The following is a 20716-nucleotide window of genomic DNA, read 5'->3' as shown; positions in this document are numbered from 1 at the left end:
GGTTGGCCTGTAGTAGCACCCAGACAATTATCACTGAGACAGCTATGGGAAAGTCTGTGGTGCTGATTCCAGTAATCCACCACCGGGAGCAGGGCACAGGGGTCCACTGATAACTCTAATGGGGGACATGAAGGTCAGCGGCCACCATGAAGAGGGACAGAAAAGCTCTGCCGTGGTCCTGCATGCTGGCCACCTTTTCCACTGCAGCAGAGGCAGGCAGAGAGACACTATCCTCGTGGATCTCCCGCGCTCTCACACACCCTCCGCATGGAAGAGAGAGCAAAAACAAACCCTTCTACCACACCCTGCAGAATCCCAGGTAACTTTCCTGTAGAAACTCACAAGCTGACCTTAAAATGCACGTGGAGCATGTGAAGGCGCCAGAATAACACAGTCTTGAAAATGAAGAGCAAAGGTTCAAGACTTACACATCCTGACTTCAAAATTTAATACCGGAGTCAAGTGTGGTCCTGGCACAAGGACAAACACAGACCGGTTCCTAGAATATTGTCCAGACATAAACGTGGACACTCACAGACAAATGATTTCAACGGAAGTACCAAGACCATGTAAGCAAAAAGTCTTTTCAACAAGTGATATGGGAACAAACAGAGAGCTATACACACACACACACACACACACACACACACACACACACACACATACTCTCTCTCTCTCTCTCACATACACACACTCTTACACACTCACATACACATTCATACATACACTCATACTCTTATGCATGCGCATGCACATTTTTTTTACTCCACTCCATATACAAAAATTAACTCAAAATGTATCAAAGTATAAACTAAATGCTAACACTACAAAACTTTTAGGAGAAACCAGGAAGATAAATCTTCATGACCTTGGATTTGGGAAAATTTTTAGATTGCCCAAGAAACAAATGAAAGATTAGATAAAACCAAGACATCAAAAGGACTTTCTGCTTCAAAAGCCGCCATCAAAAAAGTCAAAAGCCAGAGCGGATGGGGCAGGAAATACCTGCCAATCATGCATTAAGAGCATGCCCTCCAGCACATGTGAAGAGGGGCAGGAGAGATGGTCCAACAGCTATGGCTGCCTACAACCCCAGCTCCCGGGGATCCCAGGCCCTTTTCTATACGACACAAGCACCTGCATTTATGAGCACGAACACAAACACACATTTAACTTTTAAAAGGCATTAAAATGTGTAAAGAATTTTTGCAAGTCAACAACAACAAAAAAGATTATTTTAAAAGGTGTGAGGTGGGCTAGAGAGATGGCTCAATGGTTAAGAGCACTGACTGCTCTTCCAAAGGATCTGAGTTCAATTCCCAGCAACCATGTGGTGGCTCACAACTACTCAGAATTCTAGCTCCAGGAGATTGATTCTTCTGACCTCCACAGGTACTAGATATATATGTGGTGCATGCATATTTTATGTATATGTATATATACGTGCACAAATATACATACATACATATAGGCAAAACACTTGTATGCACAGAATAAAATAAGTAAATCTAAAAGAAGTTTTTTAAGTGTGAGGCAGAATCAGTGAGAGGTTCAGCAGATAAAAGTACCTGCCACCAGGCCTGTTTGTACACATAAATGAATGTATACACATACAAATAAACATATAACTTAAAAATATTTGAAGTGTAAGGCAAAGGGCTGGGAAAACCCTGTCTCAGGAAGAAGGGGAGGAAGAAGAGGAGGAGGAGGAGGAGGAAGAGGAGGAGGAGGAGGAAGAGGAGGAGGAGGAAGAGGATCGTGCCTGATAACACCTAAGGAAATTCTCTGGCCTCCAAATGCAGGTGCACACATATGTGTACACACATGCAGTGTATGAGGCAAAAGATCTCAATAGATTTCTCTAGGAAGAGGATAGAAAAGTTGCTTAGCATCTTCAGTCATGAGAGAGACATGCGAGTCAAGATGTGAGACCACTTCACATCCACAAGACGGCCAGATTCAGAGGCTCCCCAGTAAGGAGAGCCACGGACTAAGAGAACTCCCCTCCAGGGCGGCTGGCGGGGACGTCACATGATGCAGCTACCTTGCAAAGCAGTCTGGCAGTTCTCAGACAATTAAACACGGAATTTCCATCTGACCCAGGGGCTCCACACTGAGAAATGAAAACATATGACCACACAAAGACATGTATATAAATATTTAGACCACAATTATTCATAGGAGTTAAAAAAATAAAAATATAAAAACAAAAACAGCCAAAATGGCCATCAGCGGAACGAGATACACAGCAAGTGGTCCAGCCAGACAATGGGATTCCATTCAGCCAAAAAGAGAAGCCAAGTCCCGACAAATGGTACAATGCGGTGGGCCTTGAAAATAATCGAAGGAAAAGAAGCCATCCCAATACTGGGTGATTCTACTTCTAGGAACAAGCCCTGGTAAGCAGTTTACACAGGAGAAAGTGGGCCTGGCAGGTAGAGGTACCAGTGGCTTCTCGGGGCTGTGGGAAGAAAATGGCAGGATTTCTTGGGGGTGAGAGGGGTGTGTAAAAGGTTCTGAACTTTTACACATGGGTGCATTATGGTAAGCGACTGCGTCTCAGGAGAGGCTCTCTGCGCAGAGGAGCAAGGACAAACATAAGCTCAGCTGCTCGTGTGAGGTTTCACAATAAACATCAACAGAAACCCACAAACTGAGAACTCTTGCCCAGTGATGCTATCCTTCCGAAGTAAGAGAGAAATGAAGATCTTCAGCCAGACAAAGAACCAACGTCTCAACTGTAGGCGACTCAGAACAGCTCCCCTAAACTGCCCTTCCCACGGGGACCCTGGCCTGCCCATTTCTTTGCCAGACCTCAGACAGAACAAGGATGCAGGAAGTAGAAGAAAGGTAAGGACCTCTACCAGGTGGCAAGAGCGTGACACCAGGACGGAAAGATCATTTCCACCCAGAGTGCAGAGTACCCAAGAGGTGCTGGAGAGGGGAGAAGTGACCTGCCTGTGGAAGGCCTGAAGCTCCTGCCTCCACAGCAGGCTCCTGCCCTTTGCTCTCCTGTAAGAGGAAGTCCCCAGTGAAAGACATGTGGACTGAGTGTGACTGTAGCCTTGGTGCAGTGATTGGAAGATGGAGGGAGGACGCAGGGCTTAAGTGGATGATGGGTCCATGCCTTAGACAGCACTGCTAGACCACACCAGGAGGTGGCCCGCCCACCTTGGAAGGCTTGCCCACCTGAGGAAGGTTTGCCCACCTTGGAAGGTTTGCCCACCTGAGGAAGGTTTGCCCACCTGAGGAAGGTTTGCCCACCTGAGGAAGGTTTGCCCACATGAGGAAGGTCACCAACCTGGGGAAGGTTCGGCTCCGCAGCTCCTTGATGAACAGCTGGCTGCCATTCTGCACTGGCTTCATGTCCGGTGTCTGCCCAGGGCCATGCTTGTGCCAGGTCCGCTTTTTCTTGACTGTGGAGGAGACAGAGATTGGGCCTGTTCTAAGTACAGCCCCCCACCCAATTCTGGAGGCCCTTATGCCTATAGAGAGCGCCCCAGCCGGGCATCACAGGGCACAGAAAGGAAGCTAGGAAGCTCATCAATACAGCCCACAGGCTGCTTGACTTCCACTGCCACCTTCCTGCCAGGGCCTTCCCCATCCATACATTCTTTCCCCACCTCCCAATCAATGTGCCCATGAACCAACCCATAATGATTGCCAACGTGTAGGGATGTCAAGCTCTCTGTGGTACTGAAGTTGTCATGTAGCCCTCTGAGCAACAAAGGGCAGTGCTGGGGAAACACCTGGGTTCTCACCCTGACCCCACAGTGAGCATGACAGTGATGGCCCGAGCCAGGGAGGGGAGTGGGTCTCATCAGCAAGGTGGGTACACTGTGCACATCCGAGCCTCGTGCTGCGGCTACAGAGCTCACTACATCTCTGCTCTCTACCACAGGAGGCACGTCTAGGAGCCTGACATCCCTGTACCAAGTTTTCTGTTTGTCAGATAAACCTGTCTCAAGACTCTGATCAAGACCCACAGGCCAAAATCACCTCAAAGAACACACAGAGACTGTGTAAGGTTTGCAGTTGAGCTTAGAACCCACACCACTATTGCTTAATGAAGAGAAATTAACATGAGATGGCCCGCCTCAGGCTAGGGTGAAAGGGACAGAAAGGAAGAGGTGGGTTTTCAACCTCAGGAGGGCTGGAGCCCTCCAGGACCACGGAAGTGCGTCTCGTCACCAAGGTTTGGGGGCCAGAAGTTTGACTAGAGCTGGTGTCACAGGCAGCCATTACTGAACTGTGCTGCCTCAGCTCAAATCTGAGCACTCATGATAGTTGACAAAGGGCTAGAACTCTGGACCATGGTGGCTGAAGGAGCCCAGGTCTCTCAAAGACAGCAGTGAGAGTCTATACCCCAGTGTGTACATAGCCTGCTGTGAACACGTGTAAATGGACACACACACACACACATACACACACATACACGTCCACACAAACATAAGCATGCTCTGACTGAAGTCTGTGCCCCAGATATATAAGCTAAAAACCTCAATCCTCAAGGTGATTAGGAGGTGGGGCATCTTAGAGGCGAAAGCCGAGAGACTGAAGTCCTCTCAGTGGGGACAGAAACCATGGGAGACGGGAGGATCCCTCACCCTCCTGCCCTACGAGAAGACGCCATAGATGCTAGCCAGCACTCGATTTTGGACTTCTCTATCCTCGGGATGGCACAAAATGAATATCCTGCTTTCTAAGCTGCACAGCCTGTGGCATTGGTTACAAAAGCAAAAACAGAAAACCAACATTTACAGTGGTACACAGGTACCCTCTCCACAATCATGCCCTGGGAGCTGGCTCCAGGGCTCCAGGCCACCTGTGCAGCCTCTGCTCAAACCCCTCCCTGCCACCAGGCCCAGGGGCAGGGTTTGGTGACCAAGTGCATATACCTTCCCCAGTGGATAGGGTGTTGACACAGCAAATGCTGTTTCTGAAGATGCCCAAACCCTCACCCTGCCCCCCAATTCAAACCGATGGCCACTGATGTGACCTGCTCAAATCCACACCATACCTTCATTGTGCTCTGGGCAGATTCAGGCAAGAGCCTCCAAGCCAGGACCCCTTGAAACATTTGTGACTGCCAGGAGAGGCTCCAGACAGTTTCTAACTTCTCTGAGATTCGGGAGTCTCCTTAGAAATGACTCCTAGGTGCACCTGTGGCAGGAACCATCAGGGCAGGGTGACCCTAGCATTTTCCAGATCACCCTCATTAGGGCGCCTGGGAAGAGCACACACTTCTCTATCCCATCCTCCTTAAGAACTTGCCTGATGATAGTCCGACCATGCTCTGCCCTGACCCAGCCTCCTAGGCCCCAGAGACCAGCTCCAAGTCCTGGTGGAAGCTCTCCATGTTGGTCTTATTTCTGACATAAAGATAAAGAAGACCCTGAGCTCCACAAGGTTCCAGGAGAGTGAGAACACTCCTTCCTGTCCGTATCATCAGTAACTTAGCTTACCCACCTCGAGACGCTCTGAGCATAAGCGCTCTGGGTCTGGGCAGTCTGGAAGGTGCCTTAGAGTCCTGGATGATGGTCTGGCGGCACAGCCAGATGCTAAGGACGTGCTAGGGCACGACCAGGAACCACAGCTGCCTCACCATTCTAGCAATGCACAGAGGCTGAGCCCTTGAAGAGCCAAGAGACAGCAGAGAGCCCAGGAGCTAGGAGAGCCCACCCCACTTAGTACCAGTCTTACCAGGAGCCACACCAGGCTCCAGTGTCCCTAGAGTTTTAGATAAGCTTCGGCCCACTGAACAGGAGATGCCCCCCAATACCAATGTCCTCCTGTTAACTGAGTAACCCTGGTACTGGAGTCTCCTGGTGCCTGTGTCTCCCATGGCATGCATCCCTGCCTCACTGCCCCCACCCCACTGTCTGTATCTCTCTCATCTTCATCTCTCTTATGTCCACAGGGAACACGGCCTCTCAGCTTGCACTGAGCACTGGGGTGAGACTCTCCTGAAAGGAGAGTGACATGGTGACTATGATGGGAGAGAGTCACAGGGGATCCAAATCCCCCAACTCAGTCCTGTAGCCTCAAGCATGCGATGTGAATAGTGAAACAGTAAGAGAACGTCCACCTGCAGTGTATGTGAGTGTTTCTCACACCAGCATAGGCAGGAGCCCTGGGGATGAGGATAGACACATAGACACACACACACGCACGCACACACACACACACACACACACACACACACACACACGCACACGCACACGCACACGAGCACACGCACAGGTCCAGTCCCTGTGTCCTGCTGGTTACATCTTTGCTGTCCACTTATAACTGGGACTCAAGCTTGGAGCTCAAAGTCCACTTAGATGAACTTGCACAGTATAAGGTGAGCCTGCTCCTGCTGCATAGCAGGGCCCAGAGGACAAGAGTAGGAAGGAGGAGCGCTGGATACACAGCAGCAGACTCTGTGGGAAAGCCAAGCCCTCAAAGACTTCCTGTAGGGGTGTTAGGTAGGAAAAACCAAGCCCCTAGAGGACAGATTATAGGGCCACACACATGTGCAGCTTGGCTGAGCTGGGGGCCTTGGACACCACTTTCATCATCTGAGCACCAAGCCCACACTGAACAGGAGCTGGCCTGCCCACTATAGGTGCTAAGTGTGACCCTGGCAAAGCCTTGGGAATGGTGGAATCTACATGGCTGCCTCTGAGGGCAAGAGTAAACCAAAGGGCAATCTGCTGAGCTGGAGGGGTTCCCGGCACCAGAGCCACGGGGCCATGACCCCGATGTTCCACATGGGCTGAGGTACTTACGCGTGGACTTGCCATGGGTTTTCTCGCAGTTCGGGCAGTGGTAAATGTCGATGTCTGGTGCCTCTTCCTCTTCCACCCCAACACAGCTAAAACGGGAGGAGACAGGCTGTTATTCCCCTCCCATTCACTCTCCCTCAGCACCGTCCGTGAGCTTGGAGCAGCTCTTGCTCACTGCTGGGAAGCAGGACCAGTGGAACTGTGGAGGGCTGTGGTCCTTGGAGAGGGAGGGGAGAAAGGGCTGCAGAGCTGCCCTCCTCAGACATGAATCTGCAGTGGGAGTCGCACATGGTGGCAGACGCTGCCTCAGTGAGGACCACCCCCACCATCACCCTGGGAGGGTAAGGGGAGGCACACGGCCTTATCTAGCAGTAGCTGGAGGACAGAACATTCTGGGAAGCCTAGAGAATCCTGAGCTGTACTACAACCACTTGTCCCACTCAGATTCAGGAGGTCAGGGCAAGGTTGAAGGACAGTGACCAATGTGTCCCTCCTGAGAGGGCTTCCATGGCCCCAAGATCCCGCTGAGAAACTTGGCTCAGGAGACAGCGGCCACATGAACGAGGGTGGAGCCAAACACCTCGACCTGCAACACCGACAGCAAAATGAAAAGGTGGCTCTACTCTGACACTCTCCAGTCTTGGCTACAGGCGACAGAAGCCAGCAGGAGGGCCTGACGGAAAGGAGGGCAGAGTATGGGGACAGGTGACTCCCACTGATGGGAAAGTCGCTGGAAAACATGCCAATGCACCCTTCCAGCGAGCACAGAGGCATGACCAGAGTTACCTGGCATATTTTAAAGTGGCCTTTCCTGAGGGCAGCCCCAGAGGCTCCATCCAGGAAGGACTAAGGGAACTGGCTGTCTAGAAGCCGCCAGTGTACACTATGCAGATGACTTTTGCATAGGACACATGCTACAAATCCATCAAAAGTTCCCAAACTGCTTCCAGCTGTATTTAGCACAACTTTTAAAATGTGCTTTTGTCTTTTTTTTTTTTTTTTATGTATGGCCTCATGATGTATGAGCTCATAGGAAACCACTATACATTCTATTAAAAATTAGTAAGAGGAGCTGAGGAGATGGCTTAGTCTGTGAAGGGCTTGCTGTGTAAGCACCAAGACCTGAGTTCAGAACGGATGCAAGGAAAGCAGGGTGCGGTGGCCAGTGCCCACGGTCCCAGCACTGGTGAGATAAAGGCAGGCACTTTCTGGGGGTTCACTGGCTGGATAGCGTAGCCTAACCAGTGAGCTTCAGAGCCCAAGTCGAGACCCTGTCTTAACAAAAACAAACACAGCTTTGATGCACAAGGCTGACCTCTGCAAACCTTGGGCAAGAAAGGGGAGAGGCTTTTCTTGACTTTCTGTATCCCTCACACATCACCTGACAGGCTAGCACACCTCTGTACCTCGGAGCTTGTTTCCCATTAAATCGGGATTTCCTCCATATTATTCGGGGAGAGTTTGGTAAAATGTGTACCTAACCCAGTAACACCAGAGAGAATCAGCCAAGCCAAGAGTTTACCAGCTCTTACCCAGACTCACCAAGATAAAGAGAAAGGACCGAACAATCACTGAAACCACACATGGAAGAAAAGATACTTGGCCCCAAGGAAAGGAAAAGAAAACTGCAAGGGGAACATTTATAGACCAACAGATTAGGTAGGGAGGGCAAAATGGACAAAGCCCTCGGAACACATAAACTACAAAAAGTACCCCCCAAAAACAGCTGAGTAAGCTGTAATTCAGCAGCAGAGTGCGTGTTGACCCCATCTAAACCCCAGGGACCGATTCCCAACAGCCAGCAGCACATAGGTACACTGACAAAACAGAAAATCAACAGAACTATAAGACGACACGCTGTCTGTCATTCCTCCCTCAGAAAACTCCAGAGACCAGCAAGATGGCTGAGCGGGTAAAGGTGAGATCAACTCCCTGAACCCAAAGGGTAGAAGAGAACAGACAACCTGGTAGTTGTCCTCTGCCCTCCATGTGTGTGCTGTGGTGCATGCCTAAGCATGAGCATGCACATACACACATGCACACACACACATACGCACATACACATATGCACACGTATACACACACACAATGAATAAAGTGATGGAAAGGAAAAGCCCAGAGACAGCACTAGTGGATTCTATCAAAAACAATACCAATCTTCCTCAGAAACAAGCAGATAAGAAAGTAACATCCCTGACCCACACACCACCGGATTTTGGTGCTGTGGATGAATTTAGGGCCTTAGCCATGCTAGATAAGGATTCTACTTCTTATCCCCAGCCCTCCTGATTCCTTTTATGAGATCAGTAACATCTTGATTTCAAAGCCAGACAAAAGCATATGAGAAAACAAAAGAGAAACAACTCTTATTAATAGCAGTATAAAATCCCCTGCAAACTATATCGTGAAGTCCAGCGGCACACCAAGGGGGCCTGAATTCCACAATCATGAGCCTTGCCTCAGGAATGGAAGGATAGCTCAGCACATGAAGTAAACCAATGCTTCAGTACCTGCGGCATCACACCTGACTACAATGAAAGGGTGCATCCTGGGCCCTCCTGGAGGTTACACGGAAGTGGGGATCATGTGACCTTCACCCGACTCTGAGGGCAAAAGGCAAGGAGCACACCGAGGAGGTCCTCTCTCCCTCACATTTCTGTCCCCCTCTTTCCCAATCCTGCCCCAGCCCCCATCCTTTCTAAGATGTTCTTACCTTATATAAACACAAGGATCACCTCAACCGATACAGAAAAAGCACTTGGCAAGTCCAGCACCTAGTCATAATTTTATTTATTTTTATTTGTGGGGGAGGGAGACAGAGTTTCTCTGTAGCCTTGGCTGTCCTAGAACTCACTCTGTAGACCAGGCTGGCCTGGAGATCCCCCTGTGTCTGCCTCCGAGTGGTGGGATTAAAGATATGTATCACAACTCCTGGCTCTTCAGAAGAAAAAACATTTTAACTCTACGGAGTGAAAATAGAAGATACCTTCCTACAAGGTAAAGACCTGATGTGAAAACCTCACAGCTAATATCACATAGTACGATAAGCCAAAACCTCTCTGCAGAAGATCTGAAATGAGCAAGGATGCTTCTGCTCAGTGCTGTTAGAGGGGCTAGTCAGAACAATTAGACAGCAAGACTATATAGAAAGCCTTCGACTAGACAGAGGTGAAGGAATCTTTATTTGCAGATGACAAGCTTAAATATACAGAAAACCACAGGGAAACACGTATACAAAAGATGCTAGCCCTAATAAACAAGGAGGGAGGCTGTAGGACGCAAGATTACCACACCAGCACAGCTGTGTGGCAGACACTGGCACCAGACAATCTGAAAAGAAAACCCAGGAGGCGATGACACACACATCAAGAAGGTCAAGCTGCTGAGAGAAATGCACCACGAATTCAGGCGAGATCTGTCCACTGCCGAAGCACCCGTAAAAGCTGACTTTACAGTCACATGGAACCGCGAGGAACCCCCAAATACCCAAATATTCATAAACAAAGATGAAGTAAAAAAGACACACACTTCACAACTTCAAAACACACAACAAAGCCACAGTCACCCAAACAGTTTGCCGCTAGCACCGAGCTAGCTAGAAACAGACCAGCAGAATAGAACCCAGAAATAAAAGATCATTCAATAGGGAAAGACTATTCTCTCTGTCTGTATGTCTCTCTCTGTCTCTGTCTCTGTCTCTGTGTGTGTGTGTGTGTGTGCAAACATGCATGTGTGAGACTGTATGCACATGCATTTACAGATAAACACATATGTGTACATGCATATAGATGCCAGGGCAGGACATTGGGTGCCTTCTTCTGTGCTCTCTGCCTTACTGTCTTGAATAGGATCTTTCAGAACCCGAACCTTACCATGTATAGACTAGCTAGCCTGCGAGTTCCTAATTCTCTATTCCTAATGCCCACCTGGCACCCTACGGGAAAATTAACTGCAAACAAAATGATAAGCCAAATATAAGGTCTAAAATGGTAAAGGTATTTATTAGAAGAAAACATGAAATCCTCATGCCTTGGGATTCGGCAGTGGGTAACTAGATATAACACCAAAGAAAGAGGCAGCAGCAGCAACTATGAATGATAAACTGGGACTTATCGAAATTAAAACCTTTGTGCATCTAAGACTGGGTCAAGCAACAGTTCCTCATGGATGGGGGCGGGGCTCACGAAGTCCCACCCCTTCCCTTTGTGCATCTAAGATTGGGTCAGGCAACAGCTCCTCATGGATGGGGGCGGGGCTCACGAAGTCCCACCCCTTCCCTTTGTGCATCTAAGATTGGGTCAGGCAACAGCTCCTCATGGATGGGGGCGGGGCTCACGAAGTCCCACCCCTTCCCAAAGATCTGACTGGCAGTTGATGGATATTAGTTAGGGAAGGGAGAGCCATTTTCTTCAGTACTGTACCTTTGATAAGTTGTCCCGGTAACTAACCTCCTCACTCATGCTTGTCCAGAAATCCCAATTCAGTGTTCAAAAAATAAGGAAAAAGAGGAGGGGACTTGAAACCACAGGGCTTGTGGGGAATGAGAAGAGCTTCAGCAGGAGGGAAGAGCAAGGAAAGAGTGTGTGTGTGTGTGTGTGTGTGTGTGTATCAAAGAATTATTTCAACTTAATTAAAAGCCAGGTTTGTACATCAAAGGACACTGTTGAGAAAGAAAAGTCTGCCTATAAATGAGAAAATATTTTTAGATTACATATCTGGTAAGGGTCTAGCATCCAAATACATAAAGAACTCATATAGCACAATAATAAAATAGCCTAGTTTTAAAATGAGCAAATGACGCAGACACACACCTCCCCAGAGGAGAATAAGCAGCTGTCAAGCACACAAACCGTTGCTGAACGCTCTAGTCATTAGAGAGGTGCAAAATCAAAAGTCCACACTCGGTGGGACCGCTACAGCTTTTTATGAAGATGTGGAGACACCGTGACCCTTCCATAATCTCCTTAGTTGAGAGATGTAAAATGGTGCAGACACAGAAAAAAAAATGATTTCCTCAGAAAATCAACATAAAATGAAATATAAGCCAGCAGTTTCACTTGGCTATGCATCTAAAGTTTAAGAACTGGCATTCTGTCAATTCACAGAAAGCAGTGGGATGGACTGTTACTAAGATGGGTACAGCATCCAACATCCGAGACAGGCCGACAGAGCAACAACATGGGATCACGCACGTAAAATACTGTTTGTCTCGAAGACTACCCATTCCGCAACACAGACGAATGGAAAAACGCATTGGTGAAGAAAAAAGTCTAACATACAGTGCTAACATTGTATAACAACTCCAGACAAAATATCTGTAACGAGTAAGTCTAAGAGAAGCAAGTGGCAAGTGAGGTGCCAGGGGTGGGTTTGTAGCTCGACTTGAAGTGATTTTATGGAACGCTGGCAAAATGCTGCTATGGGGCATCTACACTGGCCACAGAGTGTTCACACCAGCCTTGGGGGAGAATTCACACCAGCTATGGAGTATTTCACACTGGCCGTGGGGAATTCACACCAGCCACAGAGGATTCACAGATGTTATGGAGCACTCACACAAGCTTTGGGAGCGCTTTACACGGCCACGGAGAATTCACACCAGCCATGGGGCATCCACGTCAGGGATGGAGGAGTCACGGCAGCCATAGATACAGCATTCACACAAGCACAGAGCATTCACACGAGCCATGGAGCGTTTGTACTGGCCAGGAAGTATTCACACCACCATGGAGCCTGTACAAAGGGTCTGACTCTGACTTGTCTATCAGGAGAGTCTCTTCTGTGAGCCTATTTACAGACTGGGTTTGCTTACAGAAAAGTCAAGCATGGCAGGTAGACAGCACACTTCCCTAAGCATGAAGCAAGTCCCCAGTGTCACTCAGCTCTACAGCTGCTTCCCTGAGCACACCTCGGGTGTCCCTGATGACAATGCTCTGTGTCTTTTCTAAGAAATTCAGGGTCAGCTGTATCCCTCCCATCCAGAGGCAGCTGTGCCACTCCCAAGTTCATTGCCACAGTCATTCTACTTACAGGACACAGCAGAACTGCCCCAGCCCTTGAAGCAAACTGGAGCTAGGAGCATGGGCGGACATGAAACCAAGGGCCAAGACGCTCGCGAGGACTGAACTAACAGGTATGTTAGGGCTACATGCTAAGGGCTGCATGTTGAGGGCTGTGTGTTAAAGGGTGCATCCCAGAAATCTGACTTCTAACTCTCTTAAAAGTAGAAAAATCACACTTAAAGGTTTATTTAAAGCAGCATTCATTGGGAAGAAGTTAGCAAGGCCCACACAAATGCTATTCTAATTAAAGCCAGGTCAAGACTTGCGTGTGGTGTGTACATATGTAAGTCCACCACTCTGGAAGCAGAGGCAAGAGAATCACCATAAATTCAAAGCCAGCCTCTATATAGTGAGTTTTGGGAAAGTCAGAGTTAACTCAAAACAAAATGGGAAGGCCAGGTCAGTGGTGGCTGCGAGTGACATGGAGAGGACACTCCCCTCCCAGAGGCCTATGGGGTCACTGCATCCCCCTCCTGGGCACGGTAATAAAGGCAATTCAGGACAATGAAACAGCTTCATATTGCACTGAGAAACATCAGGAACCAAAATAAAAGATCACTTGCAAATGAGTCACAGGCACCTAAGAGAGACTTGGGTTCAGCCCTGAAATGTGTGTCAAAGATGTAGCCGTGAAAAGACCATTTTCTTTACGAAAATCATACGGGAAAATGGTATCTGCCTGACTCGTGACTAAGCTGTAATAGTCATAGAAAAGGCCACCACAGCAGGAAATGCCCACCAAACTGGCAGCTAAAAGGGTGTTGCTGACTGTGCCAGTTAGCTGTCACCGTGTCCAAACACCTGAGAAAATCGACTTTAAAAGCGGAAAAACTTATTCTCGCTCATAGTTTGAGAGCTCTTGGTAGAGAGTCCCTTGGCCTATCTCTTTGATCCTGTGGTACAAAGCATTATGGTGGGAGCATGCAGCAGAGAAAGCCTGCCTTCCTCAGCAGGGAGCAGAGAGATGTGGGGGAGGGGTGGGCATGCCCTTCCAGGACGCTCCCCCAAAGACCTTACTTCCTCCCGCTAGCTTTCACTTCCTCAAGGTTCTGCACTGCAGGCTGGACCATGCAACCAACACACAGGTCTTTGGGGCACATTAATGTTCAAATGTTAACACTGATGCTGCATCAGTCCTAGCAGAAGTCCATGTCATCATGAGTCCATGGGTAGGCATTGTGTGTGTGTGTGTGTGTGTGTGTGTGTGTGTGTGTGTGTGTGTGTGTTATACATGTGCACATGTTCATGTGTGTGTGTGCATATGAGGCTGTGAATGCATGTGTAATTATACATGTAGAGGTCAGAGATCAGCATTGGACATCTTCCTTGGCTGCTCTCCATCTTCCTTTCTGAGACAGCGTCACTCAATGAACCTAGAGCTCACTGACACTGGCAGGGTGGCAGGCCTCCCTGTAAGGTGGGGTTTCAGGCTTTCACCTCACTTTTAAATGAATGCTGGGGACTCCACTTCAGACCCTCACGCTCACACAGGCCCTCAGCTCACACACTTTACCAACTGAGCCGCATCCCTCCAAAGTTAGAATTTGTTATGTTCACACAGTCAGACAGGTGTAAAACTCTTTGAGTATGTGATGCTAGCTATTAAAAGGACCTCATGTGGGCTAGGTAAATACCTTACTACTGAGTTATACCCTTAGCCCTTAAAGATTTTTAATCATGAAAAATTATCTAATTTCATTTTAGCATTTTGTTTGTTTGTTTTTGTTTGTTTGAGAGCAGCGGCATGCACCTTTGATCCCGCACTTGGGAGGCGGAGGCAGGTGGATCTCTGAGTGGACACCAGCAAGTGAGACCCTGTCTCAAATCTATACTCTCTGACCCAGAGAAATCTTCTTTACAGAATGCTAGCCAAATCAAGTGCTGGTGCGTGCAGACCTTTCGGAGAAAGTGACCTGAGAAGAACGGAACACTTCGATCAGCAGAAAGACACAACTGAATGTAGCCCAGCCCTCTGGCTCACAGGAAACCCAAGTGAAAGTCTTTGTTTGCCTGGGAAACTCTGACTCCTTCCCAATCAACAGCAGCACCATTCGAGGGACCAAGTATGAGGAGGGAAGCTTCCTAGGGTTCAACCCTACAGCACTATGGTCTCAGGAAGAGACACTACAGTGTTCCAGCTGGGGACTCCACACCACAGAATCTCAGCTTCCAGAAGAATCGGAGAGGAGGCAAGCATGCAGGCGTGCATGTAAGCCCTCCTGTGTGTCAGGTGTGAACAGGATTCTTGTTCTCGAAATGGGACATTTGCAACAGAAAATATAAAGCACACCAAAACCAAAAACAAAATATGCAGACAGTAGTAGGCAAGGGTGCTCAGTGACTAGGGTACTCGCTGCCATGCCTGATGTCCTGAGTTCAATCCCCAAGACAGACAAGGTAGAAGGAGAGAGCCTTCTTCCGAACATTGTCCTCTGACCTCCATATGCATGCCTGGGCATACATGTGCACATTCACACACATACACACTCAAACACAAAGGGATCTTGAGAAAAGCCAGTGGTCAGAAGAAAAGCTCCTTACCTACATAGAAGCAAGGATGGACTTACATCCAATTTCTCAAAAATTTTGCAAGCATCAAGAGTATGTGGTAAACTATTTAAAGGGTTTGAAGGATCAGGCAACATATGGAATTCTGAGTCTAGCATTTTTAAATTTTGCATGTGCACGTGGTGGTCAGAGGGACTTGCATAGATCCTCCCTTTCCTCTGTGGGTTCTGAGATGGATCTAAGAGCCCCAGGCTTGACTGCAATGTCTCCTACTCACTTAGCTGCTCCCAGGCTCCTTAATTAATTAATTAGTTAAGTTTTATTTTTTATATAGCTTCTCACATAGCCCTGACTATGGCCTCAAACTCAGTATGAGCTTGAACTTTTGATTCTCCTGCCTCCAAGTTCCAAATGTGGGGTTATAGGTGTACACCACCATGTCTGGCAAAACTATCCTTTAAAGGTGAAGGAAAATAATCTCTATTTTAGGCAAAATTTGTGAGAACTAGCCACCAGTGTACCCTACTGCAAAAGTAATGTTAAATTAAGTTCTCTAGAGAGAAAAAGAATTACAAAGGGTAGAAACTCAAATTATATAAAGAACAGATGCTATTAAAAAGTAACAAGTTAAACGTTTTAATTTCATATTCTTTAAAATGTTTAAACACTTTTTATTTAGTGTGTATGGGGCAAAATACTACTGTCTGTGTATTTTGGTTTTGCTTTTGGTGTGCTTTATATTTTCTGTTGCGAATGTCTCTTTGGAGGCTGGAGAAATCCTCGCAGGAGCTGGTTCTCTCCCAGCATGCTGGGCCCAGGCAGTGAACCCAGGCAGCGAGACTTGGCAGTGTAGCCTACACCCACCCAGTCATCTCTCAGGCCCCTACTTCTCATACCCTTCACTGGCCTGAGTAATAAGTATCTGCAACAGTAATAAGCAATAGCAACAGTGTATACTGTGCCTGATGTTCATGGAGAGTTGAGTTAAAAACAGCAATGTTATAAAGCATGGGAAGGAATCCTTAAAATACTGTTTCTTCCTCCACCAAGAGCAGCTAGAGTCCTGGGGGAGAGGATGTGGAGTAGTCATCCATGTACATTGTACACTCAGAAGCAACTGACTTTAGCTGTAACGCTCTGCTGCTGTGATAAGGCGTCATGACTGAACCTGACTTATAGGAGAGCTGCCTTGATGTAGGGCTCCAGAGGGACAGTCCATAACGTCAGGGAGAAGCTAAGAGATGACATAGTCAACCACGAAAACAAAGTAGAGAGAGAGAGCTAACCGGAAGTGGGGTGAGGTTACAAACTTAAAGCCCGCCCTCAGTGACATACTTCCTCTAGCAAGGCTTCACATTGTGACAGTTTCATAACATCCCCAAACAAAACAGTGTCACCAACTGGGGAACAAGTGTTCAAATATATAAGCCTATAGGGGTCATTCTCATTCAAACCATCACAGCAACCACTAAAAATGTTTATTTTAAAAATATCATTGACAGAGAAAAAGAAAACTGAAATCCTACAACATGCTTAATTAAAGCCAATGCCAGTATAATAAAAGAATGGAAGGGAAAGGAGAGAGAGAGAGAGGAGTGATAGCTCCATGGGTCAAGTGTCACATAATGTGATGATCTCAGGAGGATCCCTGGGCTTGCTGACCAGCTAACTTAGCAAACTGGTGAGCTCTGGATTCAGTGAGAAACATTGTTTCAAAAGAAAAGGTTAAAAAGTAACTGAGAAAGACACATAATATCAACCTCTGACTGGAGGCACAAAGGTGCATGCACATCTACACATGCATGCATATGTATGTATATGATGTATATGTATATATGTAAATGAATACTATGTAATTAATAGGAAACAATAGTAGATATGGTAAATATTAGCCCAACTATATCAATAATCACTTTAAAAATCAGTGTCTTAAATGTACTAATTAAAAGGCAGAGACTATAAAATAGATAGAAGGAGGAGGAGGAGGAGAAGGAGAGGAGGAAGAGGAGGAGGAAGAGGAGGAAGACGACGACGATGACCCAACTATGTGTTGTCCAGCAGAAACCCACTTTGCATGTGAAGACTCAGATACACTAAAACAGAAGGCCAGCATCATTTGCGGTGAGCATCTTTACCTGCTGAACCATCTCCCCAGCCCTGTTGTTAACTTCTTAGATGCAACCCCAAAGTCATGATTTATGAAAGAACTGGCAAGTTGGATTTCGTTAAAATCTAAAACACCTGCTCTGAAAAAGATGCTGCTTTGAGAATTAAAATGGCGAGCCACAAAATGAGAGACAATACTTGCAAAACACTGCTGTTAAAGACTGGTTCCAACATTTGCAAGAATTCTTAAAACTCAACAAGAAAATAGCCCAGTTTTGAAGTGGACCCTAGACCTCGACAAGCCCCTCCATAAGAAGATCTCTAGATGACCATTATAGGACACGAGCATGTGACAGACTATCAACATCACGGCACCAGAAGATGAGAATCAAAGCAAGGTCCCACAGCACGCTCACAAGGATGGCCAAACTGCAGAACCCTGACAACACTGAACATTGGTGGGAAAAGGGGTGATCAGGACACTCACTTATCAGTGGCATCACAGCCATTGGTGCATTGTAGCTGTGTGGTTTCTCGGAAAATGAACATGCTCTTACTGTGTGAGTCCATGGTTGCTCGCCCTAGTATCTACCCAGGAAGAGCTGAAAACTCACACGGCATTAAAACCTGTGCAGCATCCTAAACACTGGAGTGTAGAAGCAACAGTGAAGCTCTCTAGGAACCGAAGGGATAGACCATTAAACCATGGCACATCCAGGAAAGGAAATTCTCGCTTACATGGAGAGACATTGAACACTTGACCATACACTGCAAAGTGAAAGATGCCAGTCTGAAAAGCCATCAGAGCGTGGTTCTAACTATATGACAGCATGCAAAGCTATGGTGGCAGGAAAAAGCCCCAGTTCCCAGGGCTTGGGGTCAAGAGACAGCGGGAATTGATGACGCACAGAGACTTCAGAGAAACTGTTCTGTGCGATCCCACAATGGTGGGCTCATGGCATTATGGTCAAAATCCCCAGGATGTAGGGGCTGGGGAGAAGGCTTACTGGGTGAAACACTTGCTGTGTAAGAATGAGGATATGTTTGGAGCCACAGGACACATGTAAAGCCAAATGCAGTAGTGTGTCTGTAACCCCAGCACTCCTACAGCAAGGTGTAAAGACAGGAGAATCTCCAGGAGAGGACCAACACCTGAGGTTGTCCTTTGACCCACCAGCACTCATACATATGTGAACATACACACATACACAACATATATATACACAAACATGCACATCCATACACACATGCACACATACTACATACACACACATACACACACACCACATACACACACACATACCATACACACATACACAAACACACAAATACAAACACAAACATATACACATACATACCACACATACACATACATACATACATAAATACACACATACATACCACACACACATAACACAAATACACAAACACATACATACCATACACATTCAGATTTAAAAAAAAAATAGGACACGTAATACAAAGAATGTCTTCTAGGAGCTAGCGAGATGGCTCAGTGTTAAGAACACTGGCTGCGGGGTTGGGGATTTAGCTCAGTGGTAGAGCGCTTGCCTAGGGAGCGCAAGGCCCTGGGTTCGGTCCCCAGCTCCGGAAAAAAAAGAACACTGGCTGCTTTTCCAGAGGACCTTGGTGTGATCCCCAACACCCACATGGCCGCTCACAACTACCTGTGACTCTGGTCTGATGGGGATTCAACCCCCTTTTCTCACCTCCAAGGGCACCAGGCTCACATGTGGTGCACGGACACACATGCAAGCAAAATACCAATACACATAAAATAATAAAAAAATTTTAAACAAACAATGGCTCACTTCTAAAACAAACTATAGACGTTAATGCTAAAACATCAACACTGTTCATCAACCGACTGCATCAGATATACTACACGGATATAAAGAATTCTGTAAGGAAACGGGGTGATGTGTAGGGGAGGGGAGGCAAACAGGAACTTGCTTAGTCATTCTTGCTTAGTCATTCTATACATTTATACTCTTCTTGCTTAGTCATTCTATACATTTAAAATCAGACTATAACTTGTCTACTAAAAATCATGCTGGGCCTAGAACTACAGGCCTAACCTCAGCTAACATAGAAGGCCTAACCTCGGCTACATAGGAGACTGAAACAGGATGGCAAATTTAAAATCAGTCTGAGTAGCTAAGAGAGCTGGGGATGCAGCTCAACGTGAAAGTGCTGACCTAGTGTGCTCAAGGCCTAAGGCCCAATATCCAGCACTGAGGAAGCAGTGAAAGAGAAGGGAGAGGAGAAAAAGAACCCAGTGCGTGGAAGACGCAGGGGAACGCTACTCACATGGGAAACTTTCCTAAAGAAGTCAGACCGTGCTGGAGCAAGAGGCAAAGGGCCAGGAGTGGGAGGCTGGCCCAGGGTCCTGGGTGCCATCAGGGCAGAGCTTGGAGGGGAGAGACCAGGGCTTAACACCTGGGCACCCTGAGAGCCTGCCGCAGGCCACACAGAGCTCGTAGAAGAGTGGGAGACAGTAGTGCTGGGATGTCTCCTTCCAGCCCAGACAGGCTCCAACTGCAGCGTGTGGAGGGACATGGGCAGGTTGGCAAACAACCCACAAAATACCCAGTCCTCACGAAGTGTGGAAAGTCCCGAGGTAGAAACAAGGAAGGTGGAAGCATGGGCTCACGGGCAGGGAGGCAGGCAGTCTGGCTACTCTCAGAGCCAGAAGCTGAGTCCTGTGGTACTTGCTCGTTACACTTATTTGTTTAGGGTATGCACATGCATGTCTGCTTGTTACACTTATTTATTTAGGGTATGCACATGCATGTGTCTGGAGAAAGTAAGCACCTCTTCTTTTCTCCTAACACAGGCAAGTACTCTAGTTTACAGAAACTAAGAGAGGAAAGGCCTCCCCCCACCACCAGAGCCTCGCTGCCCCGCCAGCTTCCACAGAAGGAATCCTGTCATGGCTCTGAGGTCATCAGCTCTTCAGAGGCACAGCCGGAGCACATAGCTTCGAGTTAACCGCTCCTCAAAGGCACTGGACACACAACGGCAACAGAGGCCCAGCTTCCCATGGGGCCCACCGGGGTCCGAGAACATTCCCTCCTCGGGCCTGACTAGTCTGGGCCATCAGATAGAACTGAGCCCTGTTCCTGGGCAGCACACGGTGCTGGGGTGTGAACTCCGAGTGTCCACTGCCTGCCTGTTCCTGAAAACATAACAGAGATTTGATCCACAAGACAACATGCACTGTGTCACATTCTTCCTCCAGGAAGGGGA

The 20716-nt window shown here is 47.6% G+C and overlaps 1 protein-coding gene across 1 annotated transcript in view; it reads right to left on the bottom strand.

Moving 5' to 3' along the window:
- Nucleotides 1-20716, bottom strand: part of Phf2 (PHD finger protein 2) — a 67990-nt gene that overhangs the window by 25591 nt on the left and 21683 nt on the right. Inside the window, exons 2-3 of the mRNA NM_001415143.1 lie at nt 6774-6859; nt 3302-3416 (exon numbers count right to left, since the gene is read on the bottom strand). Coding sequence (NP_001402072.1) covers nt 3302-3416; nt 6774-6859 — 201 coding nt within the window. The remainder of the gene's footprint in view (nt 1-3301; nt 3417-6773; nt 6860-20716) is intronic.

The sequence above is a fragment of the Rattus norvegicus genome, chromosome 17 (assembly GCF_036323735.1).
Source record: "Rattus norvegicus strain BN/NHsdMcwi chromosome 17, GRCr8, whole genome shotgun sequence".
Classification (NCBI taxonomy): Eukaryota; Metazoa; Chordata; class Mammalia; order Rodentia; family Muridae; genus Rattus; species Rattus norvegicus.
Note: the sequence above shows the minus strand (reverse complement) of the source record. Positions and strands in the feature narration are given on the sequence as shown.